The sequence below is a fragment of the Mesoplodon bidens genome (assembly GCF_964165515.1).
Source record: "Mesoplodon bidens genome assembly, chromosome: 6".
In the NCBI taxonomy this organism is placed as follows: Eukaryota; Metazoa; Chordata; class Mammalia; order Artiodactyla; family Ziphiidae; genus Mesoplodon; species Mesoplodon bidens.
Genome location: NC_138162.1, coordinates 44,901,201 through 44,927,661, shown reverse-complemented (window position 1 = coordinate 44,927,661; position 26,461 = coordinate 44,901,201). Strand labels below are relative to the sequence as shown.

Genomic DNA, 26,461 nt, shown 5'->3' with positions numbered 1-26,461 from the left:
TTGTATTTGGGTGCATTTCTAGTGCACTCAATAGTTTTCCTTTGAGCCTGGGTGACTTCTGCAAAGGAAAGGTTAATCCCATCCATTACCTGTGATTTTTTTTTTTTCCATACTATCACCATTCAAGGGTGACCTCATTTCATGGTAGCAGATGGCACCTTTCTGTAGTTTCCAATGGACTATTTATACAACTTCACTTTGAATAAAACTAAATGATTGCAGAAACATTTTTCCCCAGAGTATTTTTTATTAGGGATTCCTGCCACCATATTAACATATAAAACAATCTGGATGTTGACACAGAAATGCAAATTTCACTATACAAAGATAAGGCTCCAATCACAGGTAACATGGCCCCCAACTCTCTAGTATTTCAATGAAATCAATTCATTTTGACTTCTTCCCAGAGTTGTCTTTATAAATAGTAGACAAACCACAAAATATATTCCAGATACATAACATTTTACAATATGTTCCAAGCACGGACAGAAATACACGATACTTTACCTACGTTTTTTCCATGATCCAATTTGCATTAGCACTAAAGACAAGATTGTGTGTGTATATGTATTTGCCATATGTGTGTGTGTATAAAACCACAAATGTACACAAATGGTAGTTTTCATGGAAAATTGAAACCTTTGAGACTGTGGGTTTTATCCACTATGATGTCTGAGAGGGAAAAGCAATAACATGTCACAAATTCCTCAACTGGGGAAAAATAAAAACAACTACCTATGAAGGGCATATCAGTTGTGTGTATACAAATACACACATATATACAGATTCATATATAAACGCATATACCAATAATATGGAATATACATATACTCACACACTTGCTTTGAATTCTGTATCTTACTGTATTATATATTCTCCATCTTTGGAAGCAGTCTTTTCCTCATTTGATTCAGGCAACTGGTGACTGTCTTCTAAGAAAACTTAAGCAGATATTTCAAAAGACTCTGATTCTATACCGACAAAATGGCATTTCAAGATCCAAGTTTTACTTTTGGTAGCTATTGTTTAAATTCTGCAGACCCTATCCTGTCAACTCCTTCACTTAAAAACATTTCTATTCAATACTGAAGGTTTTGCCTAAGAGAAAAGAGATGTTAGCTAGAAATGTTAAGATTATATATTTAATATTTCTTACTATAAATCTGCTTGGCTGGACTATGGGTGATACTTATTCTGTCAGTATTTTTCAATGTTTTATGATGGCTAATATATTCATTCCCTAGTTTAAAAAATATTATTTAATATTAGTGTAAAATGGCAAGGGCTAGATGATTTGTTATGGTTAGAACTTCAAAGAAAATGATTTGAAGCATGATTAGAAGAGGGAACTAATTTTGTGCAGACTACACTGGAGTACCCTTATGTAAGAAAGTATGACTTTAAGTCATAAACAAGGGGGGAAAAATCTTCAGCTTCAAAGGAGGCCATTTGCAAACTTTCCAAATAACCTATAGAAAATATACTTCTACCTTGGTATCAAATTTCAGGTATCAAATATTCTTTATTAAAAAGCAAAATCAATCACTCAATGCACATGAGAAAGAACACACTATAAACTTAATAGCAAATTATACTATAGTTTGCTCAACTGAAGGCTTCATGAGCTGACTTTTAAAACTTATTTACAAAATTAAATGTCTAATAAAGCACTTAGAGCTCCATGAATAAGTAGGACTGGAATGGCCAATTTGGAGATTATGTTAATGGTAGATTTGGAGTTAGGGAGAGATTATAGGCGGCCCAATCCCTTTGAAAATATTCCATGCCTTCATTTACAATCTATGGAGAAATCCCTATGCTCTATGCCCTAAGCTCCATACTCTTTTCTTTCACAGTATTGGTAAGTACTGTGCATGGAAAGCCTCAGAGCCTTTCTGTCATGGATTTAATGGTATGAAGGAAGGTACTAGAGCATTTGTCCCATCTACTGTCTAGTTAGGGAGTCATTTCACTACTTCACCCAAGCTGAAATGGTATATTATCTAATGAGTTGAGTCCCTTCCACTTTCTTAATGAGAGCCCCAATTATAAATGAGTTAAAATCTTAAGGAAACCAGGAAAGGAAAAGAGTATAATGACCGCCACAAAGAAAGATCATAGGCATTTATCAAAAAGCCAAAATCCATTCTCTTCACACTCTTTCTCACTCTTTTTCTCTCTCTTTCACACACACACACACACACACACACACACTTCTTTTAAAGTTTCTTCCACAGAATCTCAATGAATGGCATGAGGGACCAAAAAATGTGCCTTCAAGTTTCTCCACTTTTATTTAGATCCACTTAAACATATTCATGTCAACTTGGACAGTGAGTATACTGTTCTTTACATCGTCCAATACCTTGCATCACCATCACTTTCATAAAATAGATCATTTGTCTACCATCACTTGCCTACCAGCCTCACCAGAACTCTTGTTTTGTAACTTACCACTTGTCCAATTCCCACCTGCTTCCACTCTTGGGTTAATGTACAATAATATGCAATTAACTAGCATCTCCTTTAACTTTTATCCTTTAAAGTTTCACTTTCTTTTAAAAACATTCTATTTCCAGAGCCAAAATATATGGACAGGATGCAAATGAAAGTAACAAGTCATCTTGTCCAAATACTTTGAAAAATGGACCCTGTGTCCACTTGATGCTCTCAATTTCTACTTCCTCCAGTTCCATCATCCGTTTCAGAAGCTTACTTTCTACAGTGTTTTTCTACCTATTTTCTATCTCATATGCAGGTAACAACAAATTATGTTCAGCCAAAAATATTTTAAAAAACAAACCAGTGCCAAAACATTAAAAAATTCCTGACATACCCTTTGTGTGTTAGTCTTACAATCTGTACACTTAAATAACTCCAGGAGGCTTCTTTTTTTTTTTTTTTTGCTAAAAATTTACCAAAATATTTTGAACACATAAAAATATTTTTAAAAAAACAAAAACAAAAGCCCAGCATAAATTTAGTTGTATAGGCATTGGTTAGAGAACATTGTTTTCACTAAGGATTATATTCAAAAAAGTTTCTCTTGGGTTTTTACTAAAACTCTGATTCTGAACCTTATAGCTTATAATGGTGTTAACTATTAAAAAAGGAGGAAATCTAATTCAGCTCAATTTATTATAATAGATAAAGAGTATGTCTGTGCTATAATAAAAAATAAACATATTTTTGGTTATTTAGAGGCCATCTTCCTGACCTGTAACTAAAATAACTGTATTTGATTTAAACTTATTTACTTGCAGTGAATTATGGAAAGCTAACTTAAAGGTCTGAATAATCAGTTATGAGTAAGGAACACCTGTTGATGGTCCTGTGACCATTCAGAACAAGGCCTTTGCTGAAAAAAAAAAGAAATCACTAGTATTGAATATAGCCCTTAGTCATATGAGATATGAGCTTTATGAGCAACCCAGCATGTAAAGAACGAGGTTGACTTTGCCAGCCACCCACTCCTTGAGAGGACAGTAGTATTCATAGTGAAACTGCTCAAACTCGGGCGTCTGGCGGATTTCACATAAGAAGGAGAGATCAATACCTGACTCCAAAAGGAGGAGGAGCAGGGGGAATACAAAGAGCAGCAGGCCCAGGCCCACCACAAGGAGCCGGGAAAAACTCTTGACCAGTGGGTTCACCCGAATATGGCCACTCAGAATGTCATAGCTCCATGACAAAGCTTGGTGAGCCTCCTTCAGCTCTTCTTCTTCGGCCATTAAAAAGGCGTTTTCATCTGCTTCTAGTTCCTCAAACGAATCTGTGTCTTCTTTTTCCAACTCCAGCCTAGATGGACAGTCAAAGAGCATGTCAATCTCATCATCATCAGTGGGGGTAGGGAGCAGGCTGGCACTTGGGTTGTATGCCAGTTCAGAGATGGTCAAGGGCTCTTCTTTTATTTTATCTTCCTCTTCACTTGAGGGCTCTTCATACTCATGGGATTCCTTTACTGGTGAGCTGGAGGTCAAGGGGGCAGAAATGTCATCTTCTTTGGGCAATGGAACACCTATAAGGAGACATATTTTTCTTAATTTTAAATTTCAAGTTTTATTCTTCCACAAAAATCTATAAATGGAAACAAACCAAAACTAACTAATGAATGGAAATTAGGGAATCCATGAAATTGTTCTGTGGAATCCTGACTTTTAACAAAGTCATTTTTAGTATAGATCCTATACCATAAGTTCTAAGGTCAACACGTTAAACCCAAGATAACCAAAATATCTCAAATGGTTGGCGGCATTTACAATATTTACATGTGCGATTATGGTCTGAAAACCCCCAATTTTGGTCATGTTTACAAGAACAAAATGACAAGAAATAACTATTATAATTTTGAGTGGTGTCTTTTGGAAGTCAACACTGTCATCCAATAAAGTATTGTAGTAAAATTAGTCTACTATCTAATGGGATATTTTATTATGTTATGTATTTTTTTCTAGTCTTCATTCTAGGCACAATTTTGTGTTTTCTTGTTTCATATAACTGCAATCATATCTGTATGAACAAATTTACATCTTGTTCCTTTAACATTTTAACTTAGACATTTTCTCTGTTGACAAACTCCCACTGGCATTTATTATGGTTGCCAAATTTTCTACTTAGTTAATACAATAATAGTTGCCTATTGGCAAACATTTAGATTGCTTTACAGTTGTGAAAAAAGAATGCCATGAGACATCTTTACATATACAGTCTTTATCACCTCTTGTTTTAGCTCATTTGACAGATGTCTGAAAGAAAAATTGCTTGGTCAAAAGGTATGAACATTATTTCTTAACCTTTATTGGGGGAGAGGTATTTCTCAACCCTTCATTTTATAGATGGGAAACCCTTCAAATATCAGGCCTAGGGCCAGTTCTCCTAATTTTGAGTCTTGGGTTCTTAGTGGGAAGGGTAGAATCAAAGAAATGTTCCCCAGGAGGGATGTACAGTATAATACCAAATTGGTAGCCAAGTACATTAGGTAACTGTAAGCCTGCTTTTAATGAATGCATTTCAGTATTTCCTTCTCTTCAAGATGTACAGGAAGTGATATCACCAAGATGCCAACATTGGTTGTTCCTGACTTCTCTCCCCCTCACAGGAAGAACAACTAACAACCATTCATGGACAAGACACCACTGAGAAAATCCTAAAACATGGAAGTGAGGCTGAAGAACCCTCCTGTACCACAGAGACAAGACAGACTGCATTGGGAGGGTAAGAGGAATGGCTATGCTGATCACACTGCTTCTCCCCTAGGCTGGCACAACATCACACTGAGAGATCTCCTCAGAGACTCCTGTTCCTTCAGTGGGAAAAGAGAGCCAGGGGTGACATCCAGCTCCCCACCTAGCATTGTGGGTCACTTTATGGGAGCCCTTACTCTGTATTTCACCCCCCAGTATCACAGGGGAATCTGTGGGGCTCAACCACTGGGAATTCATGATGGAGAAGGCGGGGGGGCTTCCAACAGTCAGCACTCAGATCTTGGCAGACTGAGTTCCTATCTGCAGAGCCAAGTACTAGTCCCAACCAGTGGCTGTGCTCATATGCAGAACCTAGTTGATGGTGCATCTAACCAGGGAAAGGACTGCCAGATTCAGATCCTCAAAGGAGGAGTTTTGACAGCCCTGGAGCCTGGTCTACTCACACCCAGGCAGAAGAACTGAGTCATAACCCCACCCACTGTGGATCCTAGATCCCTGTCTCTTCCAACCAGAAAGCCTGTTTGGGAAAATTTGGGAGTTACCTGAAGTGGGCTCTCCCAGTCCTACCCAGGCAGGAGGGCTGAGTCATAGCTCCATCTGACAGGAAGGGCTGGTAAGAACACCTGGAAGCTGCATTATCCAGCCACACTGGAGCTGAGAGGTGGGCAGGCAGAACTGATAGCTTTTAGAGCAAAGCAAGTGGTCCAGTTTGGCCATGGAACTTGGGGCCTGGATCAGACTGATTGAAGACCACAAGCAGAGTGGCCTAGGAGCTGCTTCTCCCACTGTGCCTAAATTAGCTTACGTAGGGAAACTAAGTCATAGCCCGACTCATTGCTGAATACAGCCTTCAGCTTACCTGACCAGGGAACCTTAGCAGAGCATACAGGAAGCTGTGTAGCCCATCCATCAGCCCTGCTTAACAGTGGCATTTGAACCAAAAGTATAGCCCATGGCTTCCCCTGTCTGCAGAGCAAAACTGGTAGTCTCACCTGACCAGGATATCCAGTAAACACTCTTGCCTGACTTGGGTCCCTAAACAATGAGCCATGCAGGCCCTGGGTCCCATCCTGATGCCCTACCAGGGTAGGGAAGTTAATTCATAGCCCCATTTACTGCTGCGTATAGTTCCTAGTCCCAACCATCTAGTAAGCCTGACCAGAAAATCCAGACAAAAGAGCCTATACTATAGCCTCAGTTGGGCATGGAATGAAGCCCTCAGTCCTATCCAGCTGTTCTCAGCCAGTGGCACACACCCCCATCCACAATCTCAGAGCTTAAACAGTTGCCTTGCCCCAAAATAGACTCTTAATAGCAGGTCTCACCTGCCCAAGGATGCTAACAGCAGACACCAGAAACCCAAACTGAGCTGGCTGATGAATCCAAAGCAAATCTGCAAAGTCTGGAAGAGGAGACCACTTACTCAAATGCACAAATACCAGTGTAAGGAATCAAGGACCATGAAAAATCAGGTAAATATGACAACACTAAAGGAAACTAAAAAAGCACTAATAACCCTAAAGAAATGGAGATCTATGAACTGTCAAAGAATTCAGAATAATCCTCTTAAAGAAGTTTAGTGAACTACAAGAACACATGACAACTAAAAAAATTAGGAAAGCAACGAATGAGCAAAATGAGAAGCTCAACAAAGAAATAGAAACCATTTTAAAAAACCAAACAGAAATCCTAGAGCTGAAAAATATAATAACTGAAATGAAGAAATCAATAGAGATCTTCAAAAGAAGACTCAACCAGGCAGAAGAAAGAAAAGAATCAGTGACCTGGAAGATAGGATATTTGAAATTATCCAGTCAGAGAAGCAAAAAAAAAAAAAGAATGAAAAAACGTGAAGCCAGCCCCAGCCCATAGGACTTAACGGGACACAATGAAAAGAAACAATATTCGTATTAAAGGAATTCCAAAAACAGAAGAGAAAAAGGACAGAAAATATATTAAAGACAGTAATGGCTGAAAACTTCCCAAACCTGGGAAGAGAAATAGACATCAAGAGGCCCAAAGGATCCCAAATAGGTTGAACTCAAAAAGGGCTCTACTGAGACATAAATATAAATTGTCAAGAGTCAGACAAAAGAATTGTAAAACCAGCAAGAGAAAAGAGATAAGTTAATGTAAGGGCGCCCCCATAAGACTACTGGCAGATTTCTCAACAGAATCTTTTCAGGCCAGAAGCTAATGGCATGGCATATTCAAAATATTGAAAGAAAGAAACTTTCAACCAAGAATACTATACCTGGCGAAGCTACCCTTCAGAAATGGAGGGATAAAGACTTTCCCAAACAAAAACTGAAGGAATTCATCACCATTAGACCTACCTTACAAGAAATGCTAAAGGGAGTCTGTTAAGTAGAAAGGACACTAATTAACATCATAAAATGTAAGAAGGCAGTGTAAAACTCATTGGTAATATAGTCAAAGTTAGATTCTGTATGGTAGTGCTGGTGCACAACTCACTTACAAATCTAGTTTACAAGTTAAAAAACAAATGTAAAAATAACCATACCTACAATAATCTGTTATTAGTTATACAATAACAAAAGCAAATTGTAATATCAATAACCTAAAATGTGAGGGGGAGGAGAAGTAAAAGTGTAAAGCTCAGGGATTGTATTGAAGTTAAGTTGTTATTAGCTTAAACTGGAGTGTTACAAATTTAAGATATTTTTATGTAAGCTTCACGGTAACCACAAGGGAAAAACCTGTAGTAATTACAAAAGGAACATGATAAAGAAGTCAAAGCATACTGATACCACAAAACATCAAAATGAGAAACAGCACGGTAAGAAACAAGGAACAATGGATCTACAAAACAGCCAGACAGTAAGTAACAAAATGGCAATTGTAAACCCTTTTTTTAAAATCAATAATTAAACATAAATGGATTACATTCTCCAATCAAAAGACATAGAATGGCTGAATAAATTAAAAAACAATATCCTATGATATGCTGCCTACAAGAAACTCACTTTAGACATAAAGACACACATAGACTGAGAGTGAAGGGATGGAAAACTATATTTCAAGCAAATGGCAAAAAAAAAAAAAAAAGCAGAGGTAGCAATACTTACATCAGACAAAATAGAGAATGGACTTGAGGATATGGGGAGGGAGAAGGGTAAGCTGGGACAAAGTGAGAGAGTGGCATGGACATATACACACTACCAAACGTAAAATAGATAGCTAGTGGGAAGCAGCCGCATAGCACAGGGAGATCAGCTCAGTGCTTTCTGACCGCCTGGAGGGGTGGGATAGGGAGGGTAGGAGGGAGGGAGATGCAAGAGGGAAGAGATATGGGGACATATGTATATGTATAACTGATTCACTTTGTTATAAAGCAGAAAATAACGCACCATTGTAAAGCAATTATACTCCACTAAAGATGTTAAAAAAAGACTGTAAACTAAAAATGGTAAAAATATACAAAGAAGGTAATGATAAAGGAGTCAATACATCAAAAAGATATAACAATTGTAAATATTTATGTGCCCAACATTGGTGCACCCAAATACATAAATCAAAATCTAACACAGCTAAAAGGAGACATAAACAGCAATACAATAACAGTGGGGACTTTAATATTCCACTCACAACAATGAACAGATCATCCAGACCGAGAATCAATAAGGAAACAGCAGATTTGAGCAACACTATAGACCAAATGGACCTAACAGACATACAGAGAACATTCTATCTGACAACAGCAAAATACACATTCTTCTCAAGTGCACATGGAACATTTTCTAGGAGAGGCCATATGTTAGGCCATAAAATAAATCTTAGCAAATTTAAGAAGACTGAAATCATACTGAGTACCTTCTCTGACCACAATGGTGTGAAACTAGAAATCAGTAAGAGAAAAACTGGAAAGTTCATGAATAATGGAAATTAAACAATCTCCTGAACAACCAATGGATTAAAGAAGAAATTAACAAGGAAATAAAGTATCTTGAGAAACAAAAATGGAGCTACAACATACCAAAACTTACAGGATGCAGCAAAAGCAGTTCTAAGAGGGAACTTCATAGCAATAAATGCCTATATTAAGAAGCAAGAAAGATAAACCCTAACTCTATGCCTTAAGGAACTAGAAAATGGTGGTCAAACTGAGCCCAAAGTTAGCAGAAGAAAGGAAAAACTAAAGATTAGAGCAGAAATAAAATAGAGAACAGGAAAATAGGAAAGAAAGATTAACCAAACTAAGAGTTGGTTCTTTGAAAAGATAAACAGAATTGACAAACTTTTAGCTAGACTAACCAAGGAAAAAAAGAGAGGACCCAAATTAACAAAATTATAAATGAAAAAGGAAACATTACAACTGATACCACAGAAATACAAAGGATCATAAAAGGCTACTATGAACAAATATACACCAACAAACTGAACAACCTAGAGAAAATGGAAAAATTCTCAGAAACATACAAACTACCAAGACTGAAACAAGAAGAAATAGAAAGTCTGAATCAACTAATTACTAGTAAGGAGATTGAATTGGTAATCAAAAATTTCCCAGTGAAGAAAAGCCAAGGACCAGATGGCTTCACTGGTGAATTTTAAAGAATTAACACCAATCCTTCTCAACTCTTCCAAAAATATCAAAGTGGAGGAAACACTCCCAGTCTTATTTTGTGAGGCCAGCATTACCCTGATACCAAAGCCAGAAAGGACACTATTAGAAAACTACAGACCAACATGCCTGATGAATATAGATGCAGAAATTCTTAATACCAGAAAACTGAATCCAGCAGCACATTAAAAGAATCATTTACTGTGATCAGGTGGGATTTAGAGCTGGCATGCAAGGATGGTTTAACATACACAAATTAATGTGATATATCAAATTAACAGAATAAAAGAAAAAAAATCGTATGATCGTCTTAATAGATGCAGAAAAAGCTTTTGACAAAATTCAACATCCATTTGATAAAAACTCAACAAATTAGCTATAGAAGGAATGTACCTCAACATAATAAAGGCCATATATGATAAGCCCATGGCTCACATCATACTCAGTGGTGAAAGATTGAAAGCTTTTCCTCTAAGATTAGGAACAAGACAAGGGTGCTCACTCTCACCACTCCTATTCAACATAGTACTGGAAGTCCTGGCCAGAGCAATCAGGCAAGAAAGATAAATAAAAGGCATCCGAATTGGAAAGGAAGAAGTAAAATTATCTCTATTTGCATGTGACATTTTTATACATGAAAAATCCTAAAGACTCCACCAAAAGACTATTGGAGCTAATACCCAAATTCATTGAAGTTGCAGGATACAAATTTAACATAGAAAAATCAGTAGTGTTTCTATACAGTAACAATAAATTATCTGGAAAAAAAGATCTCTTTTACAACAGCATCAAAAACAATAAAATATTTAGGGATAAACTTAGCCAAGGAGGTGAAAGATCTCTACTCTGAAAATTATAAGACACTGGTGAAAGAAACCAAAGAAGACACAAATGAATGGAAAGGTATCCCATGTTCATGATTAGAAGAATTAATGTTGTTAAAATGTCAATACTACCAAAAGCCATTTATAGATTCAATACAATCCCTATCAAGATTCCAATGAAATTTTTTACAGAAGTAGAAAAAAAATCCTGAAATTTATATGGAACCACAAAAGACCCTAAATAGCCAAAGCAATTCTGAGAAAGAAGAACAAAGCAGGAGGATATTCACATGTGAAAGAATGAAACTAGACCCCAAACTTCCACTACTCACAAAAGTTAACTTGCAGTGGATTAAAGACTTAAATGTAAAACCTGAAACCATGAAACTCCTAGAAGAAAACATAGGAAAAAAAGCTCCTTGACATAGGTCTTGGCAATGATTTTCTGGATATGATCCCTAAAGCACAAGCAACCAAATCAAAAACAAGTGGGACTACATTAAACTAAAAAGCTCCTGCAAGCAAAAGAAGCAAACAACAAAGTGAAAACCTATGGAATGGGAAAAAAATTTCCAAGCCATATCTGAGTAGGGGTTAATATCCAAAACATGTAAAGAACTCATACAACTCAATAGCAAAAAAAAAAAAAAAAAAAAACCTCCAAATAATTCAATTTTAAAATGGGAAAAAGGCCTGAATAGACATTTTTTCTAAACAGAATAAATGAAAGGCCAACAGGTACACAAAACTAGGCTCAATATCACTAGTCATTAGAGGAATGCAAATCAAAACCACAATGACATTTCATGCCTTTTAGAATGATCATCATCAAAAAGACAAATAAATAAAAAGAGACAGCTACATGTAAGAGAATGAAATTAGAACACTCCCTAACACCATATACAAAAATAAACTCAAAATGGATTAAAGACCTAAATGTAAGCCCAGACACTATCAAACTCTTAGAGGAAAACATATGCAGAACACTCTTTGACATAAATCACAGCAAGATCCTATTTGACCCACCTCCTAGAGAAATGGAAATAAAAACAAAAATAAACAAATGGGACCTAATGAAACTTAAAAGCTTTTGCACAGCAAAGGAAACCATAAACAAGATGAAAAGACAACCCTCAGAATGGGAGAAAATATTTGCAAATGAAGCAACTGACAAAAGATTAATCTCCAAAATTTACAAGCAGCTCATACAGCTCAATATCAAAAAAACAACCCAATCCAAAAATGGGCAGACGACCTAAATACACATTTCTCCAAAGAAGATATACAGATTGCCAACAAACACATGAAAGAATGTTCAACGTCATTAATCATTAGCGAAATATAAATCAAAACTACAATGAGATATCACCTCACACCAGTCAGAATGGCCATCATCAAAAAATCTACAAACAATAAATGCTGGAGAGGGTGTGGAGAAAAGGGAGCCCTGTTGCACTGTTGGTGGGAATGTAATTGATACGGCAACTATGGAGAACAGTATGGAGGTTCCTTAAAAAACTAAAAATAGACCTACCATACGACCCAGCAATCCCACTACTGGGCATATACCCTGAGAAAACCATAATTCAAAAAGAGTCATGTACCAAAATGTTCATTGTAGCTTTATTTACAATAGCCAGGACATGGAAGCAACCTAAGTGTCCATCGACAGATGAATGGATAAAGAAGATGTGGCACATATACACAATGGAATATTACTCAGCCATAAAAAGAAACGAAATTGAGTTATTTGTAGTGAGGTGGATGGACCTAGAGTCTGTCATACAGAGTGAAGTAAGTCAAAAGAAAAAACAAATACCGTATGCTAACACATATATATGGAATCTAAAAAAAAAAAAATGGTCACGAAGAACCTAGGGGCAAGATGGGAATAAAGACACAGACCTACTAGAGAATGGATTTGAGGATACGGGGAGGGAGAAGGGTAAGCTGGGACGAAGTGAGAGAGTAGCATGGACGTATATACACTACCAAAATAGATAGCTAGTGGGAAGTAGCCGCATAGCACAGGGAGGTCAGATCGGTGCTTTGTGACCACCTAGAGGGGTGGGATAGGGAGGGAGGGAGACGCAAGAGGGAAGAGATATGGGGGTATATGTATAACTGATTCACTTTGTTATACAGCAGAAACTAACATACCATTGTAAAGCAATTATACTCCAATAAAGATGTTAGAAAAAAAGATAACAAATGCTGGTAAGGATGTGGAGAAAAGGGAACCCTGGTGCACTGTTGGCAGGATTATAAACTGGTACAGGCACTATAGAAAACAGTATGGAGATTACTCAAAAAGTTACAAGTGCAAAAGTTAAAATTTTGCACTACCATATGAACCAGAAGTTCCACTTCTGAGAATATATTGAAAGGAAACAAAAACACTAACATGAAAAGATATCTGCACCCCCATGTTCATAGCAGCATTATTGACAATAGTTAAGACATGGAAACAGCCTCAGTGTCCATTCATCTGTGAATATATATATATATATATATATATATATATATATATATACACACAAAGAACTTGTGATACACACACACACACACACACACACACACCAGAATATTATTCAGCCACCAAAAAATGAGAAAATCCCGCCATTTGTGACAACATGGATGGACGTGGAAGGCATTATGCTAAATGATATAAGTCAGGTAGAGAAAGACGAACACTGTATGATCTCACTTATATGTGGAATCTAATTCTTTTTTAAAACTCATAGAAAAAGGAATCAGATTTGTGGTTACCAGAGACAGGGAGTGGCGAGAGGGAGAATTAGAGAAAGGTAGTTAAAAGGTACAAACTTCCAGTTATAAATAGGTATAAGGAATATAATGTACAACATGATAACTATAGTTAATACTGCTATATGATATATATGAAAGTTAAGAGAGTAGATCCCAAGAGTCCATATCACAAGGAAAAATTTTTTTCTTTTTGTTACATTTATATGAGATAATGGATGCTAGCTAAAGGTAGTGCAGTAATCATTTCACAACATTTGTATGTCAAGCCATTATGCTGTATACCTTAAACTTATACAGTGATGTATGTCTATTGTATCTCAATAAAACTGGGGGAAAATGATGTGCAGGACTGAATTACTGGTTTCATCATTTAAATATCAACAGATATTTCCTAATAGCTCTGGTATGACAGTCCTGAGCAGCCTAAATGAAAGATACCATAAAACATGCACACAAAATAAAAAGGGCCAACAAGCACATGAAAAGAAGCTCCACATCATTAGTTGTTACCACAATAAGATAGCACTTCACACCCACTAGAATGGCTATAATTTTTTTTAATGGATCATTATTGGAGTATAATTGCTTCACAATACTGTGTTAGTTTCTGTTGCACAACAAAGCGAATCAGCCATATGCATACACATGTCCCCGTGTCCCCTCCCTCAAGCCTCCCTCCCATCCTCCCTAGCCCACCCCTCTAGGTCATCGCAAAGCACCGAGCTGATCTCCCTGTGCTATGCTGCTGCTTCCCACCAGCCAACTATTTTACATTTGGTAGTGTATATATGTCCATGCCACTCTCACTTTGCCCCAGCTTCACCCTCCCACCCCGTCCTCAAGTCCATTCTCTATGTCTACCTCTTTATTCCTGCCCTGCAACTAGGTTCATCAGTACCATGGTTTTCTGTTTTTGTTTTTGTTTTTTAGATTCCATAAGGAGGCAAGAACGTACAATGGAGAAAAGACAGCCTCTTCAATAAGTGGTGCTAGGAAAACTGGACAGGTACATGTAAAAGAATGAAATTAGAACACTCCCTAACACCATACACAAAAATAAACTCCAAATGTATTAAAGACCTAAATGTAAGGCCAGACACTATAAAACTCTTAGAGGAAAACACTTTTTGACATAAACCACAGCTATAATTTTTTAAAACCTGAAAATAACAAGTGTTGGTTAAGGGTGAGGAGAAATTGGAACCCTTGAACATTGCTGATGGGATTTTAAAATAGTTCAGCTGCTACAGAAAACAGTTTGGCAGTTCCTCAAGTCAAACAGAATTACCATATGATCCAGCACTTCTACTCCAAGGTATATACTCCAAAGAATTAAAAACAAGTACTCAAACAAATACTTGTACAAAAATGTTCAAAGCAGCAGTAATCCAATAGTAAAAAGTTGGAAACAACCCAAACGTCCATAAACAGATGAATAGATAAAATGTGGTTTATCCATATAATAATATTATTCAATCATTATAGACATGATACAACATGGATGAATGTCAAAAACATGCTGAGTGAAAGTAGACAGACACAGAAGCTTACATAACATATGATTCCATTTATCTCCATATGAAATATCCAGAACAGGTAAATTCATAGAGACAGGAAGCATACTGGTTGTTGCCAGGGGCTGAGGGAGGAAATGAATGGGGAGTGTCTGCTTAACGGGCACCAGGTTTCCTTTTAGGGTGATGAAAATGTTTTGGAACTAGAGAGAGGTGTTAGTTGCAAAGCTGTGAATGTACTAAATGGTACTATATTTTTCATGTTAAAATGGCTGACTTTATGTTATGAACTTCACTTCAATAAAAATTTAAAAAAAATAAATGCAAGCTGTAATTTTTCTACCACCATATTACTCCATGAAACCTGAAGGGAGAAAATGTTCGCAGTGTAAGGAAAGATGACAAGAGTTATGACTTTCTGGAATACTACATCTTTACGTATCTGGTATTCCATATCCCCAGAAGAAAGGTCATTTTACTCTCCTCTTTGGGAAAGCAGTGAAAGCAACATATTGTATATGAGTGGCATAACTGCTCTAGAAAGACCACTCCCAGCCCCTTTGGCTATTTTCACCATCCTGTGGTCACAGAGATCTTCCATGCTCTTTGTTCTTACCTAACAGCATTTTCTCACGTAAATGGCCTTTTCTCCTTAAGTCTCCTTTTCCTAATACACAACCTATTCTCCCTCTGCCTTCTGCTTTCCATATCCTTCTCCTATAATAAGAGGTAAAGGGAAACCTCAAGTTTCCAGACTGCAGTATTTTGTTGACGGCAACTCCATTCTTCCAGCTGCTCAGACCAAAAACCTTGACTTTCCTCTGTTCACTCTCACAATGGACCCATCAGCAACTTCTATGTCTCTACCTTCAAAGCACACCCAGAATCGGATCACTTCCTACTATGTCCACCGCTACCAGCCTGGTCTAAGCCTCCATCTTTCTCACTTACATTACTGCAGCAGCATCTCATCTGGTCCCCCTGCTTTAGCCCTTGCCTATGTAAGGGTCATTGTCAACACGGCAGCTGGAGTCATCCTCTGAAAACATAACATGGATCACGCCACTCATCTGCTCAATGTCCTCTAGCGGTTTTTCATCTTCCTCAGAATATAAACCAAGTCCTTGCAGGGATGTCTAGGGCTCTACTCAGTGAGTCCTCCCCTCCTCTCCTAACCTTTCTGACCTTGTTCTGCTAGGACCCTCCCCCTCGTTCATGCCACTCCAGCCACAGAAGCCTGGCTGTCCCTCAAACATGCCAGTTAAGCTCTCTCTTGCTCTTCTCTCTGCTTGGAGCACTCTGCCTTCAGACAGGTTCACACTCTGTCCCTCTTTGCAGGTGGTTAAACAAGTGTCACCTTCTCAGTGACATTATGTAAAATTTCAGCCCATCTCCCCAGCACTCCCTATCCCCCTTCCCAAATTTATTTTTCTTCTGAGGAATCCAGGCTCTAAGAAGGAAAAATAGAGCACTAGCAAGGTGAAATTGTGGCTTCTGGGAGAGACATAATCATGGTCATTAATTCAGGGTCACAAAAGGGAGTGCCTCTACAGGCCAGGCAGGTGCCTGATGTGAATGAGTGCAGGCCAGGTATGGGACAGTAGGGAGTGGTGGTGACCGGGGAAAATTGACCATATTGAGCTCCATCTGAAAGCTTTAAAATTCAAATTAAAAAAAAAAATCTGTGCAGTCCATACAGAAAGAGCCTGTGGGTATTTTTAGGCCTATAGGCTGCTAGTCTACAAATGCTACTAGGTAAATGCTGTGATAAAATCAGCTAGATTTACTGATGTTTCAAAGTCGCCCAAGTATTCCAGTACTTTGATCTCAACAACAGAAGTATTCTCTTATGTTTCTGGAAAGGAGGAGTTAGGCGGGGAAATAAATGCTTTCTTCCCTGTCATAGTTTTTCTAACCACTAGCATTAGATGTGCTGGAGTTTCATAATACTTTTCCCCTCATCTCTAGGCTCAAATTTTTAGTGGGATAGAGTGGAAACTAGACCAGACAAAGGTTGGACAACCCAGTTCTGCCACTTACTTATGAGACTTTAGTTCTTAAGTAACTTCCATCGACCAGTTTATGAATAAAGAAGATGTGGTACGTATATACAATGGACTATTACTCAGCCATATAAAAGAATATTACTCAGCCATAAAGCCATTTGTAGCAACATGGATGGACCTAGAGATTATCTTACTAAGTGAGGTAAGGCAGACAGAGAAAGACAAATATCATATGATATGGCTTATATATGGAATCTAAAAAAAAAAGATACAAATGAACTTATTTACAAAACAGAAACAGACTCACAGACTTCAAAAATAAACTTATGGTTACCAGAGGGGGAAGGAGTCGGGGAGGGATAAATTAGGAGTTTGGGATTAGCAGATACAAACTACTATATATAAAATAGATAAACAACAAGGACCTACTGTACAGCATAGGAAACTCTGCTTAATATTCTATAATAACATATAAGGGAAAAGAATCTGAAAAAGAATAGATATATGTATAACCGAATCACTTTGCTATACACCTGAAACTAACACAACATTGTAAATCAACTATACCTTGATATAAAATAAAAATTAAAACATTCTTGGAGCTCAGCTTGCTTAACAACAACACAGAAGTAACACCTACCTCATAAGGCTGGGGTGAGGGTTAAACAAAATTATGGATGCATAAGTGCTGTCTGTATCAAAAAAAAGCTATAGGAATTATATGTTACTATCTTACCAAAGAAAATTAGGCTACATTGGCCTATTTCTAAGCAATATGTACATACAATCTATTGACAAGCAATATCGTTTTATCAACACAGATTAGTTTTCTAACAAGTCCACTATTACAGAGTACAAGGGAAATTATATTATAGTTGGTTATCCATATTTTCTTAATTTTCTTTATGTGATAGATGCTTAAAGTTTCCTACATGCCTTTTCTGATGAACTGGACAAGAATGTCCAAAGAGACCAGAAATGTTAAATTAGTGAGACAATCTACACTGTTTCATTAAATTTATTTTACTTCATCAGTACATGAGAAGCCTCCTAAATGTATTCACAAAGCTCAATGGCTAAAAACGTTTTTTAGAAGTGATATGACAATGCTTAAGGAAAAGGAAATAGCTTTCAAATTTCTATAATTATGCAGCCCAATTAAAATTATATAATAGCTGGGTGGGAATGTGAATTGGTACAGCCACTATGGAGAACAGTATGGAGGTTCCTTAAAAAACTACAAATAGAACTACCGTATGACTCAGCAATCCCACTACTGGGCATATACCCTGAGAAAACCATAATTCAAAAAGAGTCATGTACCAAAATGTTCACTGCAGCTCTATTTACAATAGCCCGGAGATGGAAACAACCTAACTGTCCATCATCGGATGAATGGATAAAGAAGATGTGGTACATATATACAATAGAATATTACTCAGCCATAAAAAGAAACGAAATTGAGCTATTTGTAATGAGGTGGATAGACCTAGAGTCTGTCATACAAAGTGAAGTAAGTCAAAAGAGAAAAACAAATACCGTATGCTAACACATATATATGGAATCTAAGAAAAAAAACTGGTCATGAAGAACCTAGGGGTAAGACAGGAATAAAGACACAGACTTACTAGAGAATGGACTTGAGGATATGGGGAAGGGGAAGGGTAAGCTGTGACAAAGTGAGAGAGTGGCATGGACATATATACACTACTGAAAGTAAAATAGATAGCTAGTGGGAAGCAGCCGCATAGCACAGGGAGATCAGCTCGGTGCTTTGTGACCGCCTGGAGGGGTGGGATAAGGGAGGGTGGGAAGGAGGGAGACGCAAGAGGGAAGAGATATGGGGACATATGTATATGTATAACTGATTCACTTTGTTATAAAGCAGAAACTAACACACCATTGTAAAGCAATTATACTCCAATAAAGATGTAAAAATAAATAAATAAATAAAAAGATTAAAGGAAAAGAAAAATTATGTAATAGCTGAAAGTTTCTGACACAGGAAATAATGTTAACTTATATTTTAGTAAATATAACTATTTTTATACCATTATTATCATTAGTCAAGTTGAAGACATACTTCACGAAGTGAAATAGCGATAATCAAAAGATGCTGAAGGAAAAGACTGGCCACTGATGATGGACAGCCTGTGTGCCTGCTGTGTACAGTCAAGCAGGTTGTGCACTGCTCATTCCAGGCTTTGGCAAATGGCATCACTGGTCACCACCATTCAGGTTCCCTCTGTGGCACCCCAAGTCACTCTGTGCTGGTACCCAACTATGGAATGCCCCCTAAACCTGCAGAGTAGGGACACAAAGAAAGCGGTACCACCAACTGGCAGGCAGGAGGGTATTTTAGAAAATTGTAGAGGCTTTTTTGGTGGTCACAATGATTGGCAGGGTCAGCATCATTTAGTGGGAGGGCGTCAAGGATGCCAGACATCAAAAAATGCATAGGATGGTCCCACAAAATAATTATTTTGCATCCCACATAACTTTTAGATGTCCTATTAAATATTATCCATGTTGGTGAGAAACCTATTTAGAATGATTTGAATCTAGAATCTACCTGTGTTTTACATTTAAACCTAAAGCATTTAGATATGATTTTAACATATTTTGAATTTTTCAGGCATACAACCACTGGGTAAATTGAAGGTATCTTGCCAAGAGCTGTTTGAAATGAGCTGTTTGAATCACATCACTGCTGTCTGAAATGGCTAAGGTGTCCAAGATGCCTATATAGTAGCACACGTTCTTGCATCTGTTGAGTGGTGCCCATGTCCCCCCATTACATTCACAGAGGAGCCAGCATTCCATGCCTTCATTCTGCCTCCTGGTGAATCAAGCTTAAGAAAAACCTTTGGAAAGACTTAACTATTTTATTATGAATTACTTCTAAGTTCTCCTGTCATTACACTTCGAGCATTATTTTGACTTTTAAAGTTATGTGTAAGTAGACCGTGTTTTCTCTGAGTTTCATTTCAGGATGGTAGAGAGAACATTAAGATCTTTGTTACTGAATCTGAAGGGCACACTGAATCTGGAAGGACTGACAACCACTGCTCAAGAACACACGAAATTGTCAGGTCTCTATGGAGTTCACATATTTGTTGCGTATTAACCAGAACCGTCCTTGCTGAGGTGGGCTAACTTCTGACTAATCTACTTATGTTGATCGGTGTAGCCATCCTGTCTCTGGGAGGTGTGCTGTACTCTTGAATTGAGGATAGGGACAAGAAGAGTGAAGGAAGAGTGGGAGAGAAGGAAGAGGTCATCCCTCCACTTCTAGGAAATATGATGGAGTGGAAAGGACAGTGGCCTGGAATTCTGGGGACCTAGATTCGGTTCCACAGAACTCTCTGTGTGTCCTCCGACATGGCACTTCAGTTCTATGAGTCTTAGGCTTTTTACCTGAAAAATGGACCAGATCCCTTCCAGTCTAGGCCTCTCAAAAAAAGTCCCACTTGACACTATACATATACTTTCCCTGAAAGCACCAATCACCTGCATATAAGAAGCAGAGCTGTTTCTCCTGTATCTATTGAGAAACATTGTGGGAGAGGGGAAAAGACAAGAGCACTAAAATTTTTAATAAATTTTTACAGGGATAGATATTTTAAGCACATGATCACGTGATATTCATAAGAGGAGATGAGGAAACTGAGGCTCAGAGATGTTAAGTAACCTGCACAAGGTCAGGACGCCAGGACACAACAGAGCAGGGGTTTGTACCCAAGCCTGCCTGACTCCAAAGCTTGTTCCAAACCACCATGTTTTCCTGAAGAGAAGGGGATCTGAGAGGCCCAGAAAGACCCTCACTTCTTAACTAAAGAGGAAGAGTCTTGTGTTATTGGCCAATTTCATTTGCTGAAACCACAGTATCATTATATGTAAGGTGACCACTTGTCCCCATTTGCCTGGTACAGTCCCACGGTATGCCTGTTTCCTAGCAGCATTTTAAAGTGCCCCTTTCACTCTCAAAAGGTTTGCCTAATAGATTGTATGGTCACCCAATTACGTGTTCATATGTCATACCTCCTGTGATTGTATCCTGGAAGCCAAAAAAAAAAAAATCACTTGCTGTTGTGGGGATTAATGGTTTAAGTTAGAAATAAGCTTTCAGGTTCACTGTATTATGCATGTGCTATCAGTGCCCCAAATGTTTTCTATCCACATTAAGCAGCAGTCGGACTTCCAAATGTAGTAAGATGGTACGCCATTAAACTCCTGTGTGACTCCTTTATCTTCCCTTTGCTGGGGATAAAGTCTAATCCTTCAAGTGAAGCTCATGTCTCATGGGTTTAAAGAAAAGATCCTGAGAATGACATGTACTCTTTCAGATGAGGGTTTTCACTTTCATGCACAGACACTGCAAAATATCTCACACTAGAAACGTTCCTGATGCCTCTGAATATCCTTGGGAAGCTGCCTGCTCATTCTGTTTAAAACCCATAAGAGTCATCCCAGTGACTCCGGAAAGTATAGACGAATGGAAACTTAGACACACACACACACACACACACACACGCTTCACAGCAAATCCTAATGTTCTTCCTAAGCCATGAACATCAATCTCACTTCTCCTTGTGGTCATCACCTACCAACCTCCTGGTCACGCCTCTAGAGTAGCTGAACATTTTGAAACCTTTGTCTTACCATTTTTTTGATTTCAATATCTAGAATTCAAGAGAATTCAGTCAATCCTTGTCCTCATATTGCAGAAGTCAACTGCCCCTTCCAGACCACTGAAATGGCTCTCACCAAGATATCCAATGATCACCATGTTGCTAAAGACAAAGTGTGTTCTCTTCTGTCCTCCTACTAACCATTCTACCTCTGTGACTTCACACTCTCTTGGTTTCCATCTCATGGTTCTAAGCTACCTCTGTCTTTTCCACAGTCTTTTCACCTCTATTTGTGGTAGCTTCAGCTCTCTGCTCTTGTCACTCTGTACCCTCCCCCTTAGAGTCTCAACCATATGCATGGCTCCACCATGCTACTGCAGCATTACTCAACACAGCTCCGCAGGTCACTTGTGTCCTTGCCCATTGTTCCTTGAAATTAGTTTGGGAAACTGTGCACACTATCACCTTTTGGACACTACTATTAAGGTTAAGAGTACAAGCTCTCATGAAAAATTATGGCTATCACTGTGGAAAATGATATGGAGATTCCTCAAAAAAACTAAAAATGGAACTACCACATGACCCAGCAATTCCACTCCTGGGTATATATCAGAAAAAAACCAGAAACACTAATTCAAAAAGATATATGCACCCCAATGTTCACAGCAACATTATTTACAATTGCCGAGATACGGAAGCAACCTAAGTGTCTACCAACAGATGAGTGGATAAAGAAGATGTTGTGTATATATACAGTGGAATACTACTTAGCCATAAAGAAGGAAATTTTGCCATTGCAGCAACATGGATGGACTTGGAGGGCATTATGCTAAGTGAAATAAGTCAGACAGAGAAAGACAAATACTGTATAATATCATTTATATGTGGAATCTAAAAAACACAACAAACTAGCGAATATAACAAAAAAGAAGCAAACTCACAGAGAAAAAAACTATTGGTTACCAGTTGGGGGAGGGAAGAGGAAGGGGAAGTACAGGAGTAGGGGATTGAAAGGTATAAACTATTAGGTATAAAATAAGCAACAAGGATATACTGTACAACACCAGGAATATAGCCAATATTTTATTTTTATTTTTTCTTTTAAAAAAATTTTTATTGAAATATAGTTGATTTACAATGTTATGTTAGTTTTAGATGTACAGCAAAGTGATTCAGTTATATATATATATATATATATACACACATATATACACATATATATTCTTTTTAAAATTCTCTTCCATTATAGGTAATTATAAGATACTGAGTATAGTTTCCTGTACTATACAGTAGGTGTTTGTTGGTTATCTATTTTATATATAATGGTGTGTATATTTTAATCCTAAACTCCTAATTTATCACCCCCTTTCCCCTCTGGTAACCATAAATTCATTTTCTATATTTGAGTCTATTTCTGTTTTGTAAATAAGTTCATTTGTATCATTTTTTTAGATTCCACATATAAGCGATATCGTATGATATTTGTCTTTCTCTGTCTGACTTACTTTACTTAGTACGATCATCTCTAGGTCCAGCCATGTTGCTGCAAATGTCATTCTTTCATTTTTTTTATGGCTGAGTAATGTTCCATTGTGTATATATACCACATCTTCTTTATCCATTCATCTGTCAATGGACACTTAGGTTGCTTCCATATCTTGCCTACTGTAAATAGTGCTGCAATGAACACTGGGGTGCACATATCTTTTCAAAAAATGGTTTTCTTCAGATATATTTTATAATAACTATAAATGGAGTATAACCTTTAAAAATTGTGAATTACTATATTGTATACCCCTAACTTATATAATATTGTACAAAAACTATACTTCAAAAAAAGTCATGGCTATCATCAAAAAGACAAGTGATTACATGTGCTGGTGAGGATGTAGGGAAAAGGGAACACCTGTGCACTGTTGGTGCAGCCACTATGGAAAACAGTATGGAGGGTCCCCCCAAAATTAAAAATAGAACTACCATATGATCTAACAATCCCCACTTCTGAGTATATATCCAAAGGAAATGAAAATAGGATCTTGAAGAGATATCTGCACTCCCATGTTCATTGCAGCATTATTCACAATAGCCAAGATATGGAAACAACCTAAATGGCCATCAATGGATGAATGGATAAAGAAGATAGAAGATGTGGTATATGTACACAGTGGCATATTATTCAACCATAAGAAAGAAGAAAATCCTGCCATTTGTTACAACATGGATGGGCCTTGAGGGCATTATGTAGGTGAAATAAGTCAGAGAAAGACAAATGTTCCACAGTACCACTTATATGTGGAATCTAAAATAAACAACAACAAAAAAACACAACAACAAAGAAAAGTCAAACTCATAGAAACAGAAAGTAGAAAAGTGGTTGCCATGGGCTAGGGGGTGGGAGAAACAGGGAAAGGGTGCAAACTTTCAGCTGTAAGATGAATATGGTTTGATGTTCTAATGTAAAACATGGTCATTGTAGTTGATAACACTGTTTTATACAATTGAAATTTGCAAGAGAGTAGAACTTAAATGTTCTCACCAAAAAAAAAAAAAACTGATAAATATTTGAGGTAATGAACGTGCTAATCAGTTAAGTAGGGGGAATCTTTTCACAATGTACATCAAATTGCCACAATATATACTTTAAATATCTTTCAATTTTATTTGTCCATTATACCTCAATAAAGCTGAAATTAAAAAGAATACTAGCTCTTTTTTTTTTTTTTTTTTGCGGTACGCGGGCCTCTCACTGTTGTGGCCTCTCCCGTTGCGGAGCACAGGCTCCGGATGCACAGGCTCAGCGGCCATGGCCCACAGGCCCAGCCGCTCCGCGGCATGTGGGATCTTCCCGGACCGGGGCACAAACCCGTGTCCCCTGCATCGGCAGGCGGACTCTCAACCACTGTGCCACCAGGGCAGCCCTAAAAAGAATACTAGCTCTTAAATTATCTTTCTGTGTCTGAATCCTGGCCTTGTATTGTCATGTGACCTTGGACAAGTTACTTAATCGCTCTGTTCAGTGAGATCTATAAAATGGAAAAATTCAGGCCATACCGCGTGGGGATACTGTGCACAGAGGAGTCATGAATTAACGTGTGGGAAGTGGTTGGCTCACAGTAAACACTCAGTAACAGTATTATTTACCTATTAAAATGTCTGAGAGGTCCCAAAGAGAAGAAACCAGTTTTGCTTTATTTAACTCAATATTTCCCAAATATATTTGACCAGAGAAGTTTGAACATGACTTAGTTTAGTTTGAGAAACACGTTACTGAATCTCTGACCCATCTCAACCCAAAACCGTCCAATGAACTGCAGACTCACCACACACCTGGATGTAGGCTCGTATCCTACATCCAGTCTGTATCTCCCACCCCAGACTTTCCCTCCTTTACCAGTTACTATATAGTAAGTGGCATCACCTTCTACCCACACCAGCAATCTAAGGGTTGGCCGTGACTTCTCACTCACTGCTCACCCCATATCTGTCACCAGCTTCTACAAACTCTGCCACCATATTCACTTTCAAAGCGGTCCCTGCCTCTCCATCCCCCCCATGCTTACCACTTCTCAACTGCATGACAGCAATGGCCTCCTCACTGGTTTCCCTGACCTCAGTCTGGCTCCTTCTGAATTGTTGCCAGAACAATCATTTAAAAATGCCTAATTAGTCATATGAATCTGAGTCAGGCTGGGACCTGGGACCCTTTGCTGCAGTGCTTGCACCTGGACACACCCCTCCTCCAGCAACAAAATACAAAGAAACTGTATGGGACTAAAAATAACTGTGTGCATGTGCAGTTGGGGCAACTACTGGACCCAAAAGATACAGAGACCAAAAAACCCAACTGCCACTTTTGAAGAGCCTGGAGCAAAAACAGGGTGTCAGGAGCAAAAGCAGGGTACTGAGAATACCTCCTGCACACAACACCACCAGAGGGGTGAGCAAAACACCTAAGCCACCCCTCTGGCCCGACCCCTGGACACACCCCTACCCTCACCCCATATAAGGAACAAGCTTGCCCCCCTCAGGGAGCCAGCAAGCAAGGGAACCTGTTGTTTGTTCTCACTCCCACCTGCTGCAGCAGGGGCCCCAATAAAGCCTTGCCTAAATTTCTTGTCTTGCCTCTAGTCAATTTCTATTGCCTAGGGAAGGGCATGAACCCTGGTCAGTAACAAATCCTCTTAAAAGGTTTTTCATGGCTTTCAGGATAAAATTTAAACTCCAGCTTAGTATAAAAAGCACACCTATACCCCACACATTTCCACCGTTCCTATCTATTTAGAGGTGCCCAAATGTGTTACGCTGTATCATGCCTCTGTGCCTTTGCACAGACTGTTGCCTCTCCCTGGAATGTCCTTCTGCACTCACATGGCTCCTACTCATTCTTTAAGACCTCATCTGTCACTTCCTCTCGGAGGAAGGCTCTCCTACGTAGATGCTTATCTTACAGTTTCCATGGTTGACTCATTCATTTCTCTCCCAGATGATTAGTCTCAGCCAGTGATGGTAATTCCATTCTCTTGGCGGTCTCTGGTTTGGAAGTGGGTATGTGAGCCAACCCTGAAAATGAAAAATGAAGGGAAGAGTCGCCAGGGGGAGAGAGGTAGAGGGGGAAATTCTGACAAAGGTTTCTTGCTTCTAAGAAGAGCATACTGGACAGATACAGACTTTCTCTTGACATTGTATGTGAAAGAGACACCAGGAATTCTGGCAGCCATCCTGTGATGCTGACGGCAAATGGTCTGAGGGGGAGTTCTGGCCAACTGAGAAGAGCAGTGCAGAGAGAGAAAATGAACCTGGTTTCTCAATCCTGGAGTCATCCCTGACTCTGGACTTGGTGTTGTCTTGGATAATAAATCACTTTATTATTTAAACCAGTGTTTGTTAGAGTTCCTTGCTGCTAATGTCATGCTAACTGATGCAGCTGT

At 38.3% G+C, this 26,461-nt stretch overlaps 1 protein-coding gene across 2 annotated transcripts in view; it reads right to left on the bottom strand.

Annotated features, from left to right (window-relative positions):
- Nucleotides 1–240: 240 nt before the first annotated feature.
- Nucleotides 241–26,461, bottom strand: part of FRMD3 (FERM domain containing 3) — a 312,880-nt gene continuing 286,659 nt past the window's right edge. For both annotated transcript variants that reach the window (XM_081236436.1, XM_081236437.1), the window contains one exon: nt 241–4,018. In XM_081236436.1, coding sequence (XP_081092562.1) covers nt 3,420–4,018 — 599 coding nt within the window. In that variant the 3' untranslated portion in view covers nt 241–3,419. The remainder of the gene's footprint in view (nt 4,019–26,461) is intronic.